Here is a 14,054-nt window from a genome sequence, read left to right on the forward strand (position 1 = left end):
AGACCTTGATCCCACCGTGAGACTTTTGACTGCACGCACACCCCCTACAACTTGTCCTCCGACCACATCCTGTGCCATGTTCTTCCCCTGTAGATATTGTAGACAGGAAACAACCTTTTCCCTTGGTGAGGGGATCAGTGATAAGGGGCATAGGTTTAAGGTAAGGGGGCAGGTGGTTGAGAGGGGATGTGAGGAAATGTTTTTCCAATCAGAAGGTGGTGAAAGTTTGGAACTCACTGCCTGTAAGAGTGGCGGAGGCACAGACCCTTATCACGTTTAAGATGTATTTAATATACACGTACAATGGCTGTGCGCCAAGGGCTGGAAAATGAGATTAGAATAGATAGGTGATTATTTTTGACTGGCGTGGTCCCGAAGGGCCTTTTTTTGTGCTGTCAACCTCTATGATCCTATTGTCCCAAGAATCTGCCTCACCTCTCCTAATGTGCTCACTATAAAATTCTGATATTGCTACCATGAAACATTACTGCCTTAAAGGCCTGACATAAGAACAAGTTTCTTTTATGACATGTCTAAGTGAAAAAGGAAGCTGAGAGACTGAACTACACAATAGAATTGGAAAGACAAAACAGACAGGAAAGTGGGTACCAAAGGTAGAATAGCGTTGTCAATTTAAATCATTAACTTGGGAATTGTTGAAATAGTTTTGAATAGTACCTAAGAAAATTATGCCAAATGAAGGATGTTAATTTAGACTCTTTCTTTATTTGCAGGGACAAATGTACAAAAAAGAAGATAGTGTTTAACAGAAAGTTGAAAGCTTCACATGAACCAAGTCAAACTCCTCAGAGAGCTGAGGTTTAGAGAGAGGACCATGAAAGATTTTGAAGGTGCGGTTATGCTAATAACTGTTGATTCTGTACATTAAAACCTTGTACAGTGCAACCTCGATTATTCAAACATCAATTATCCGAATTTTGGATTATCCGAACAAGATCTCAAGGTCCCGTTCATCAATAGGGTAGGAGAGATTGTGAGAGGATGTCTGCGAGGAGTCGGCGTGATGGGGGCCACATTGGCCTAACTGATGACTGCCCAGCCTGCCCACAGTTGTGGTGAGTTGAGGACCTGGAGAACAGTTCGTCCCTCCTGCCCTTCCTCGCAACACAGCTTGCCCGCAAGCCGCTGACCACCGATCGACGCCAAGTGCCCTGACCGAGAGTCTGATCTTTAAACAGCCCACAAACACACAGAGGGCCTGGCGGGAATGTGCGAGTGACGTGCTGAAGGGATTATGTAGCGAGGGGTGAAGGGAGTACGGTCAGTTATCCGAACAATCAGTTATCCGAACAAAATAATCCCTGCCTGTGTCGTTCGGATAATCGAGGTTGCCCTGTCCATTACGTGGTAACTAAAACTGCAAGTTTAGTGAAGATTTGAAATGAGAATAGAGGGTACATAATGATGGAGAGGAATGATTCAAGTTCAATCTCTCACTCCATGTTCCTTATCTTACGAGTATCACTGTGTGGGATGATGCCTTTTTAAAGAAAAGGATAACACGCCATCACTGGAAATAGTCCAGAGAGGGTTCACTAGGTAGATCCGGGGAATGGAGGGACTCTCTTGTGAGGGGAGGTGAGAAAAGTTGCGCCTGTACTCATTGACATTTCGGACAATGAGAGGCAACCTGATTAACATATATAATTAGGGGTCTTGATAGAGGTAGATATGGAGAGATTGTTTCCCCTTGTGAGTGACCAAAGGGCATAATCTCGGAAAAAGGGGTCAGACATTTAAGACAGAGGTGAGGAGGAATTTCTTGTCTCAGAGAGTAGAATTATAATTAGATTTTATTGTTATGTGTACTCAAGGACAAAAGTATGGAGGTATAGTGAAAAGTGTACACTGTTGCCACAGATGGCGCCATCTTAGGTACTAAGCGCCGAGTTACAAATAGAATCATGGAGATGTACAGCACGGAAACAGACCCTTCGGTCCAACTCCATGCCAACCAGATATCCCAACCTAATCTAGTCCCATTTGCCAGCACTTGGCCCATATTCCTCTAACCCCTTCCTATTCATATACCCATCCAGATGCCTTTTAAATGCTGTAATTGTACCAGCCTCCACCACTTCCTCCGGCATCTCATTCAATACACACCGCCCCCGCGTGAAAAAGTTGCCTGTTTGGTTCCTTTTATATCTTTCCCCTCTCATCCTAAATCTATGCCCCCTAGTGCTGGACTCCTCCACCCCAGGGAAAAGACTTTGTCTATTTATCCTATCTATTCCCCTCATGATTTTATAAACCTCTATGTGGTCACTTCTCAGCTTTCGACGCTCCAGGGAAAACAGACCCAGCCTATTCAGCCTCTCCCTGTAGCTCAAATCCTCCAACCCTGGTAACAGCCTTGTAAAACTTTACTGAACCCTTTCAAATTTCACAATATCATTCCGATAGGAAGGTGACGAGAATTGTACGTAATATTCCAACAGTGGCCTAACCAATGTCCTGTACAGCTGTAACATGACCTCCCAATTCCTGTCCTCAATACTCTGACCAATAAAGGAAAGCATACCAAACTCCTTCTTCACTATCCTATCTATCTGCGACTCCACTTTCAAGGAGCTATGAACCTGCACTCCAAGGTCTCTTTGTTCAGCAACACTCCCTAAGACCTTACCATTAAGTGTATAAGTCCTGCTAAGATTTGCTTTTCCAAAATGCAGCACCTCGCATTTATCTAAATTCAATTCTATTTGCCACTCCTCAGCCCATTGGCCCATCTGTTCTAGATTTCATTGTACTATTAGGTAACCTTCTTTGCTGTCCACTACACCTCCAATTTTGGTGTCATCTGCAAACTTATTAACTTTATGTCTTAAGTTCACATCCAAATCATTTGTATAAATGACGAAAAGTAGTGGATCCAGCACCGATCCTTGTGGCACACCACTGGTTACAGGCCTCCAGTCTGAAAACAACCCTCCACCACCACCCTCTGTCTTCTACCTTTGAGCCAGTTCTGTATCCAAATGGCTAGTTCTCCCTGTATTCCATGAGACCTAACCTTGTTAACCAGTTTCCCACAGGGAACCTTGTCGAACACCTTACTGAAGTCCATATAGATCACGTCAACCGCTCTGCCCTCATCAATCCTCTTTGTTACTTCTTCAAAAAACTCAATCAAGTTTGTGAGACATGATTTCCCACGCATAAAGCCATGTTGACTATCCCTAATCAGTCCTTCTTGGGTACTAAAACATTAGATACAAAAATAGAGAAACAAAGAGAAAAGTTTTATATTACAGTTCTTCATAGTATAAATTAGGAAAATGAAGAAATAAAGTTAAAAGATAGACATTACCAGTCTTTCTATAGCCTGCAGTCGCTAAACACTGGGGGCTTTCCACATACAGTCTTGTATCTCCTGAGCTGGGCTGACCCTAACCTGGCTGCCAAGCCGTTGACTGTCATCTATGACAGACTGACCGCACTGGGCTCCCAGCCCACTGGCTGCTCCGCTTCCCTCCGGGACTGCTGGTCACCTCGCTTCGGGCCCTCAGCTGCTGCAGTGCTCCAATGCAGTACCTGCTGCTCTCTCCAGAAGGTAGATTTTTTTAAAAAGCTAAAAAACAAAAGAGAAGAACGAGAAAAGGAGGAAAAAATAGTAGCAGACGCAAAGCTGAGCCTGGACGCTGCCTACTCCATTGCCGCCATCTTGGAATAGATTAGAATAGGGTAGTGACTCTACAGAATTCTTCACTGCACAGGGCTGTCAAAGCAGGTCTTCAAGTACATTCAAGATTGATTTAGACAAATGTTAAATCAGTAAGGGCATTGAGGGAAAAGTGGAGTTGATAATTCTCAGTTTAGCCATGATGTCAGGGGGAGGCAATGGCCTAGTGGGAGTATCACTGAATTGTTAATCCAGAGACCCAGATAATGTGCTGGGGATGTGGGTTCGGATTGTGCAGGTGTTGGAATTTGAATTCAGTAAAAAAAAATTCTGGAATTAAGAGTCTAATGACCATGAATCCATTGTCGATTGTTGGAAAAACTTATCTGGTTCACTAATGCCCTTTAGGGGAAGGAAGCTGCCATCCTTACCTACATGGGATTCCAGACCCACAGCAATGCGGTTGACTCTTAACTGCCTTCTGGGCAATTAGGGATGGGTAATAAATGAAAGCCCAGCCAGCGATGCCCTCATCTGGTGAATGAATAAAACAAAATGACCTGATAGGCCAAATGGCCCATCTCATGGTCACTACGTGGCTGAGGCGAGGACTTCCCAGACTGTCAGTCCCGATGGAGTCACGAGATGAGATTTTGGGATCACAAGCGCTGAGGTAGAGCCAGCCATCACAGACCTCAGACTGAGCGCTAACAGCCACAAGGCCTCTTTAAATTATTATGTTAAAGTAATTGGTGTTTTGTGACCTAATGAACAGATCTTTGAGACCTGATTGCTCCGCCTGCAAAAAAATAAAGCCCATACAGTGATAGTTATAAAAGAAACATTCCCTGCAGCTGAAACACTTCACACGATGCTTAGCCTCATACCTGGTGCCCCACTGCACCCCGTAATACACACAAGCCAACCTTCCATCCGTTGAGGACGAGAAAGTGAGGACTGCAGATGATGAAGATCAGAGTCGAGAGAGTGGTGCTGGAAAGTCACAGCAGGTCAGGCAGCATCCGAGGAGCAGGCGAGGAGGAGCCCTTCATCAGGAAAGAGGCTTGTGGGTTGGGGCTGAGAGATAAATGGGAGGGGGCTGGGGCTGGGGGCAAGGTAGTTGGAAATGTGATAGGTAGATGAGGGAGAAGGTGATAGGTCGCGGGGGAGTGATGGACTGGTCTGTAGGGTGGTTCCGAGTTGAAGGCTTGGGACTGGGATAATCCTGCCCGAAACGTCAATTTTCTTGCTCCTAGGATGCTGCTTGACTTGCTGTGCTTTTCCAGCACTACACTTTCGACTTCCATCCATTGACTCCATTTGTACGTCCCACTGCCTCAGTTAGGCAGCCAACGTAAAGACCCAGAGCTAGGTTGTGAATTCTTAAAAGTGCGAGACCTTGCATCTAGCCTCTGGGCCACACGCTAGTACATGCGGGTTGCTTTGGAAGAATGAGAGGCGAGCTTTTTTGATTCGTAACAGGTTCTTGGGAGACTTAATGGAGTGAATGCAGTGAGGTTGTTTACTGTCAGGCCGAGAGTCCATGGCCAGAGGTTGTAATCTCAGAGGAAAGTGTCACCCAGTAAGGACAGGGGATGAAGAGTTTCTTCTCTCAGAGGGGAGTGAATCTGTGGAGTTCTTCACTGCAACGGATGGATGAAACTGGTTCATAAGGTATATTCAAGGCTGAGATAGAATCATAGAATCCCTACAGTGCAGAAAGAAGCCATTCAACCCATCCACGCTGCACCAACCCTTGGAAGGGCATCCCACTTAGTCCCCCACCCCATCTCCATAAACTCCACATTTGCCATGGCTAATCCACCTAGCCTGCACATCCCTGGACACTACAGGACAATTTAGCATGATCAATACACCCGAACCTGCATATTTTTGGACTGTGGGAGAAAACCGGAGCACCTGGAGGAAACCCACGCAGAAACGGGGAGAATGTGTAAACATCACACAGACAGTCGCCCAAGTCTGGTATCAAACCTGGGTCCCTGGTACTGTGAGATAGACAACTTTTTAATTAGTAAGGGGCTAAATTGTTATAAGGAGAAGGCAGAAAATTGGAGTTGATGATTATCAGATCAGCCACAATCTAATTAAATGGGGAAACAGACTTCATTTGCTGAGTGGCCTACTTAGAGTCATAGAGATGTACAGCATGGAAACAGACCCTTCAGTCCAACCCATCCATGCCGACCAGATATCCCAAACCAATCTAGACCCACGTGCCAGCATTTGGCCCATATCCCTCCAATCTCTTCCTATTCATATACCCATCCAGATGCCTCTTGAATGTTGTAATTGTACCAGCCTCCACCACTTCCTCTGGCAGCTCATTCCATACATGTACCACCCTCTGTGTGATATAGTTGCCCCTGTAGGTCTCTTTTATATCTTTCCCTCTCACCCTAAACCTATGCCCTCCAGTTCTGGACTCCCCGACCCTAGGGAAAAGACTTTGCCTATTTACCGTATGTCTGTTGGTCTTATAGAATCATAAGAATTGACCCTATTTCACATTAGCGTGAGCTCTTTATGGCTAACTGTACCACAGACTGTTATTTATTACACTGATTATGAATTAAGTGTTTCTCTGCAATACCCAAACCCCCCGAATAACAAACAAAGGGCCAAACATCACCCAAATGTGGACATGGAGGCAACCAGGCTGTCTACAGTGTTGCCGTTTGTTACAAATAAGGAGGCTCTCTCATCAGTAAAGAGGTTGACGCACTTGCCTGTTGAGGGAAGGAAGGTGGAGAAAGGTTCCAGAGGTCATATACCACTCACTCTGAGTTTTTATTTTAATTTCCAATCAACCACTTTAGGATGGCACTGTAGCCCAGGGACCTGGGTTTGATTCCACCCTCTGGCGACTGTCTGTGTGGAGCTTGCATGTTCTCCCTGTATCTGCGTGGGTTTCCTCTAGGTGCCCTGGTTTCCTCCCACAATCCAAAGGTGTGCAGGTTAGGTGGATTGGCCACGCAAAATTGCCCCTGTGATGCAGACAAGTTGGTTAGCCGTGGTAAATGCAGGATCCCAGAGGTAGAGCGGGGTCTGAATCTGGGTGGGATGCTCTTTGGAGGGTTGCTACAGACGCAATGAGCCCAAAGGCCTTGTACCGCACTCTAGGGATTCCATGATCCTGTGAACCTGTTCAGAGTTGCTATCGCACATCTTTGGAGCTGATGGGACTTGAACCTGGGCCTCCTGGTCTAGAGGTAGGAACACTATTAGATCCTCTCACCTGTGTACCAATTCCTGCCAACGTGTTTCAGGAGTTCTGCTCTGTTTAAGCGACAGTAATTGTAGAACAGCACACTAGGCATGCCTGTCAAATGTAGAGAAGCTTGTCTTACACAAAAGTGAAAGGGACGTGATTTCATCAGGACCCAGATGGATTGCCTACCTATTGCTAAATGCTTAGAAAGCTGTGCCATGCAGGAAAAATATGTACAAACATATGAGGTAGGAGCAGAAATAGATGATTCAACCCCTTCACAACCTGTTCTGCTATTTAGTAAGATCAGTGACTAATTTGCTTTGTCTTGGAGGTGCCACTGTTGGACTGAGGTGGACAAAGTTAAAAATCACACAACACCAGTTTATAGTCCAACAGGTATATTTGAAAGCATTAGCTTATGGAGCGCTGCGCCAAAATTCGCTATAAATTCCGTGAGCATGATCTTAACTTCCACAACCACCTGATGAAGGCACTCAAAAAGCTAGTGTGCTTCCATATAAACCTGTTGGACTATAACCTGGTGTTGTGCAATTTGTTTTGTTTCAAATTCCGTGTTTCCATCTACGTCAATAACCTTTGATTCCGCTGCCCGACAAGAATTGGTGTCTACCATCACATTAAAAATATTCATTCTGTTGTGGACAAGACCAAACTCCCTCAAAATAGCCGAGACTCTAACTTTTATTTAAATGCAAACATAAGACGCCGTGTTCCAGTTGTGATTTGATCGGTCCAACTATGAGGCTTTAAGCAAAACACACTTTCTTCTTACCCCAGTTAAAATACAAGCAAAAAAAAAGAATTGGCACAACTTTAACTCAGTCGAAACACTTCAGAAAAGAGTACATTATTTAACTACTGATCATCAACTGTTCCAATATAGCAATATATAAACACACCCTTGGCAAAGGCAAATTCAGCAAAACAGATTTTCCTCACTTGCTATCTCCTCCAGCCCAGGAGAAAGAAACAGGGAAGGAAACAATTTAACAACTTCAAACCCCAACTTCAACTGAAAGAGAAACTGAAACCCTGGGTCTGTGTGAGTCTGACTCCACCCACTCTCAGCGACCTTCCCCCCCAACCCCACACCCTCCTCCCATTTATGTCACCACCCCCTCAGTTCACACCCTCATTCCTGATGAAGGGCTTTTGCCTCCTGCCCCTCGGATGCTGCCTGACCTGCTGTGCTTTTCCAGCACCACACTTTTGACTCTGATCTCCAGCATCTGCAGTCTTCACTTTCGCCACGCTTTTTTTGTCTAACGCTCGGAGTTCGACGCTGTTTACCCACTGCTTCTGAAGCTGACATTCTGGTGACTGTGGTGGTACCTCTCTGAAATAAAGAAACAGCACAGTTGTGTTGTGACTGATCCCGTGTCCACCACCTTCTGAGGCAGAATTCCTGAACTGCACAACTCACAGAGAGATAAGATCTCTGTTCTAAAATGGAGGCCCATAATTTTAAAACAGTGCCGCCTCCCCACCTCCTTAGTTCTGGACTGAACCACGAGAAGTTCCCACATTGTCAAGGCCATTCAGCATCTTATGCAGTTTGGTCAAACCTCCCCTTACTCTTTCAACTCCAGTCGAAATGAGCCCTGCCCTGTCCCAGCTTTCCTTCGTGAGATAACTTGCTCATTCGAGGTATCAGTCTAGTAAACCTCTTCTGACCCATTTCCAACACATCATCAAGGCAGCTAGTTGACACAACAGGCATGACAAGTATGTCCACGGTAAAGCACTCTTCAAAAGTGAAAGGAAACAAAATCAGCTCCACTCAATGTGATGGACTTGATTCTCCTTCCAGCAGAAAACACTTACCTTTCCAGCAATTTCCCCACTCTATTGTCTCCCCTTTCATAGAATCCCTACAGTGTGGAAGCAAGCCATTTAGCACATGGTGTCCATGTCTCTGAAGAACATTCTGCCCAGAAGCCCCCCACCCCGCATCCTATCCCTGTAACCCTGCATTTCCCATGGCTAACCCACCTAGCCTGCACATCTTTGGACTGTGGGTGGAAACTTTCCTCCCCATCTTTGAATTATCTTTGTTGCTGCATCATATTTCCTCTCTTTGGGGGGTTCACACGGGGTCACTCTATGCCACTTTAGAGGCCATGACCCTTCTTTAGTCTTTCAGGGGATGGGATGAGAGTCACTGGCTGGGCCCCCTCAGTTGACGGTGAGAAGGTGGGGGTGAGCCACCTTCTTTGTCTGCTGTAGACCGTGTGGAGTAGGGATGCCCACTGCTGTTAGCATGTGAGTTCCAGAATTTTTGACTCGGTGACTCTGAAGGAACAGCCGATGTACTTCCAAGTCAGAATGGTGTGTGGCTCGGAGGGGAAGTTGGAAGTGGTGGTGTTTCCATGCTAAATCTAAGGACTGTAAATATCTGCTGCAGAAAGATGAGCCAAGCACCTGCTCTTGCGACTGGAGGCATGCCTGATAAGGGCTTCAGGAGTTTTACAAAGTGAGTTGTAAGGTGCACGGACTCTGATTTTTGCTTTTCCTGTCAGGAGCGGGAACTGCAGTAGTCAGGAATTGTTGTTGCCAAATAGGTAACATCAATAGAAGAATAAAAGGCGTGGAAGGAACAGGCCTAATTTGTTCTGAAAGAGGACGATAGTGGGACTGGAAAATCAGCCTGCTCAGCTTTCAGTAGGAAAAGTGAGAGTATCTGTACTGTCTTAGCTAGCAATTATATAAATCTGCCTTTTACTGCTATGGTTGCAAGACTAAGGAAATGAAATGTTTAACACCAGGGTCCTGGGCATCATCTCCAGTAAAATCACCTGCAATCATATTGTCTAAAGCCTGATGCTAAATATGCACAATATTTAGAGGGTTTGTTCACATCTTTTACGCATGGAATTACTCTTGCCACTAAGGACTTCCTCCTGTGTACAGGAACATTAGACTTAGGAGTAGATCCATTTGGCCCTTTGTGCCTGTTCTGTTATTCAATAAATTTGTGGGTGATCTGGTTGCCATCTGAACTCCACCTTCCTGTCTGCCGCCATAACCATTGAATTCCCCAATGTGTTGACAAAAAGTACTCTAACTCAGCTTAGAATTAATACAATGGTTCAGGTTCCTCTGCTGTCTGGAGAGAAGAATTCCAAGTACTAATGACCCTCTGGGAAAAACATTCTTCTCATCCCTGACTTAAAAGGGAGACCTATTCTTAATAAAAGCAGAAATTGCTGGAAAAGCTCAGCAGGTCTGACAGCCTTTGTGGAGAGAAGTCAGAGTTAATGTTTCGGGTCCAAAAACTCTTCCTCAGAACTGGTTCCTTTTATTTCCCTGGCTCTAGTGTCCTTCCATAAAAGAAAACATTCTCCTGGTATCCAAATATCAGGTTCCCTCACGGTCTTATATGCTTCCTTAGAATGAGAAAATTTTTAATTTTTCTAAACTCCAATAGGTATAGGCCCAATCGTTCTTCATTAGATAAGCCCTTCATCTCAGGAGTGATCTTTTCCCAGCAAAATCTTATGTACAGTTCTTTTTCATTCATGGGGTGTCGGCATTATTGACTGGGTCAGCATTTATTGCCCATACCTCACGTATTCTTGACAAGATGATGGTGAGCTGCCTTCTTGAGCTGCTGTGGCCCATTTGGTGTGGGCCATCTACAATGAACTTCGGGAGGGAGTTCCAAGATTCTGACCCGGCGACATTGAAGGAGCGGCGATATATTTCCTGGTCAGGATGGTGACCGGCTGGGAGGGGAACTTACAGGTGGTGGTTTTCCCATGTATTTGCTGCCCTCAGTCGCCATGGGTTCAGGAGGCGCTGTCCAAGGAGCCTTGGTGAATTTCTGCAGTGCAGCTTGTTGATGATACTGATACTGTTGCTACTGAGCATTGGTGGTAGACAGAATGAACGTTTGTGGATGTGGTGCATTCAAAAAGCTGTCACTGTTTATAAATCTCCAAAACATTTATTTTGACTACTCTCCGTATAGAAAATCAATTGTAAGCAAATGAAATGTGCCACGTACTCACATTTCTCTATCTCACAATAATTGTCAGTAGGCTTGAAATCAAATGTTTCCTCACCAGTTTCTGTGGCTGCACCCACTGTATTCAATAAGGCAATGCACCTTTTAAAATGAAAGATCTTTTAATTGATTTGCATTTTGTGTACTTACTTTTCTAGAGCTGAGGAAACTGTGCTGTGCTGATAATCCTGGTACATTTGAGGTGTCTGCAGCAAGCAATGGTAGGTTTTAAGTAGCTAGGTCAGACGTGGCATGCATTTCTATAATTGTTGGATAAAAGTGACTTTTCTCCAAATATTTTCTCACAAGAACTATGCGTCAGTGCACCTTTGGCATCTAACAGTTTTCGGCTATAACCCAAGGTAGACAGGACGGTGAAGAAGGTGTTAGGTATGCTTGCCTTCATTTGTCAGTGCATTGACCATAGGAATTGGGACATCATATTGCGGCTGTACAGGGTATTGATGAGGTCGCTTTTGGAATATTGCATTCAGTTCTGGTCTCCCCGCTATAGGAGAGATGTTGTTAAACTTGAAAGCGTTCAGAAAAGATTTACAGAGATGTTGCCGAGAATGGAGGGTTTGAGCTATATAGGGGCTGAATAGGCTTGGGCTTTTTTCCTCTGATGTGTTGGAGGCTGAGGGATGACCGTATAGAGGTTTATAAAATCATGAGGGGCACGAGCAGGTTGAATAGCTAAGGTTTTTTTTCAGAGTAGCTGAGTCCAAAACCAGAGGGCTTAGGTTTAGGGTGAGAGGGGAGAGATATAAAAGGGACATGAGAGGCAACCTCTCAGGTGTGTTTATGGAATGAGCTGCCTGAGGAAGTGGTGGAGGCAGGTACAGTGACAACATTGAAAAGACAATTGGGCAGGTACATCGATAGGAAAGGTTCAAAGGGATAGGGGCCAAATGCAGGCAAATGGGACACAGTCATTTTGGGAAACCTGTTCAGCGTGGAAGAGTTGAACCAAAGGCTCTGTTTCTATGCTGTGGGACTCTATGATGGAAAATGTCACAAATGGTAGAGCTAAAATTATTGTCTCCTTTAGGGTTTCTATTGTCTGCATCGTATGTTGAATGTGCTGAAGAAAAAGAGCGAGGAAAGGTTACTTAGTTTGAAGAAGTACTTTCTGTTTTGATGCCTTAGTGGTTAAAAGTAGATTCTGTGCACAGGAGACAAGGAAGCTCCTGATGTCTATAGCTGCCATTAGTCAGTGTGTCTTTTTGCCCTTTTTTCCTTCCTGGGATCTGGGTGTTGCATTAAGGTGTTTCCACTGTCTGATTGCTCTTTGGACTGTGTGGCTTGCTCAGCCATTTCAGAAGGCAATTAAGAATATCCATTCCTTACTCACCATCTGCATAAAACACTGGGTTGTAATGTTGCTTAAAGTGTTAAGGATGTTGTTAAAATTGAGAGGGCGCTGAAAAGATTTACAAGGATGTTGCTGGGACTGAAGGGTTTGAGCTATAGGGGAAGGCTGAATAGGCTGGGGCTTTTTTCCCTGGAGTGTCGATGGCTGAGGGGTGACCATATTGAGGTTTTTTAAATCTTGGGGAGGAATGGATAAGGATGAATAGCCAAGGTCTTATTCCAAGGGTGGGTGAGTCCAAAACTATAAGGCATACCTTGAAGGTGAGAGGGGGAAGATTTAAAAAGGACCTTTATTGGGCAGGTGGTAGTGCATGTATGGAACGAGCTACTTGGGGAAGTGGTGACATTTAAAAGGCATCGTGATAGGTATTTAAATAGGAAGGGTGTATTGGGATATGGGCCAAATGGGAATAGGTCCATAGAATCCATATGGTGTGGAAACAGGCCCTTCAGCCCAACAAATCCACATTGACCCTGTGAAGAATAACTTACCCAGATCCATTCCCCTACCCTATTTACTTCTGACTAATGCACCTAACCTGCACATCCCTGAACATTATGGGCAATTTATCATGGCCAATTCATCTAACCTGTACATCTTTGGATTGTGGGAGGAAACTGGAGCACCCAGAGGAAACATACGCAGACACGGGGAGAATGTGCAAACTCCACACAGACAGTCGTCCAAGGCTGGATTTGAACCCAGGTCCCTGGTGCTATGAGGCAGCTGTGATAACCACTGAGCCAATTGGTACGTCTGGTTGGTGCGGACGAGTTGGACCAAAGGGTTTCCGTGCTATGTGACTCTCTGACTGACTATCAGAATCCTAGTTGATTTTATTTCTTGTGCTACCTGGCAGCACTGAGACTAACTAACATGAGCTCCTGGATTGCTGTGCTGGCTATAGTCAGCTAACATGCCACATGCCAAGGGCCAAGCCTCTTGGTTTGTATCTTCAGTGAGTATCACATCAAGAGATACACCAAGCCATCTGGCCATCTGGATGCTGGTCCCATGTTTTTAAAAATCACAGAATGGTTAAAGTACAGAAACATGCCATTCAGCCCATCCCTGAAGGAACTAATCCCACTTCCCCACCTTACCTGTAGCCCTGTACGATTACCTTTGGAAAGTCATGACTGAATTTGCTTCCACCACAATACATTCCAAATCCTAACTGATTGCTACGTAAAAGAACGTATCGTGCCATCAATGCTTCTTTTGACAATTCACCTTAAATCAAGAAACAAAAACATAAATTTTATAACGATTGCAATATCAATTATGTTTTCTTTATTGCAGTTTTCAATAGGTTCCTGTTAAACTGGTCCTTACAAAATCAAATAGCTTACAGCGTTACTTCATATAAAAGCTGCTGCTAATGTTGTACTTTGTACAATATTAGATGAAATTAATTTAAGTCCCAACATAACTAGGGATAGATGGTAGTACAAAATAGATGACATAGCATTGGTCACACGTTATACACAAAATCTAACATTCTGAAGTCAATGGTATTGAGTAATGATCTCATTTTTATAGCACAAACCTCCCATCATGTCTTAGTTCTTTACCTTCATGTTTTCCACTCTTTTACTGAAAACACTTTGAATTTGGGGGGCACCATCACAAATGTCATGGTATCTATTCTGAACCCAGCACATGTGCTGTTCACCCATGGGTGTGGCATTATGGGGGAATCTCTGAAAGTGGCAAGGCAAGTTAATAGGGTAATTGAGCAGGCATACAGGACCCTTGTATTTATCAGTCA

General features: G+C 44.6%; 1 protein-coding gene across 1 annotated transcript in view; it reads left to right on the forward strand.

Annotated features, from left to right (window-relative positions):
• The window catches only part of LOC122544360 (uncharacterized), a 124,005-nt gene that overhangs the window by 13,971 nt on the left and 95,980 nt on the right, over positions 1-14,054 (forward strand). Inside the window, exons 2-3 of the mRNA XM_087982794.1 lie at positions 735-851; positions 11,067-11,129. Of these exons, the coding sequence (XP_087838920.1) occupies positions 788-851; positions 11,067-11,129 (127 nt within the window). The 5' untranslated portion in view covers positions 735-787. The remainder of the gene's footprint in view (positions 1-734; positions 852-11,066; positions 11,130-14,054) is intronic.

The sequence above is a fragment of the Chiloscyllium plagiosum genome, unplaced genomic scaffold (assembly GCF_037043375.1).
Source record: "Chiloscyllium plagiosum isolate Xiang-an unplaced genomic scaffold, Cpla_swu_hap1 HiC_scaffold_44, whole genome shotgun sequence".
NCBI lineage: Eukaryota > Metazoa > Chordata > Chondrichthyes > Orectolobiformes > Hemiscylliidae > Chiloscyllium > Chiloscyllium plagiosum.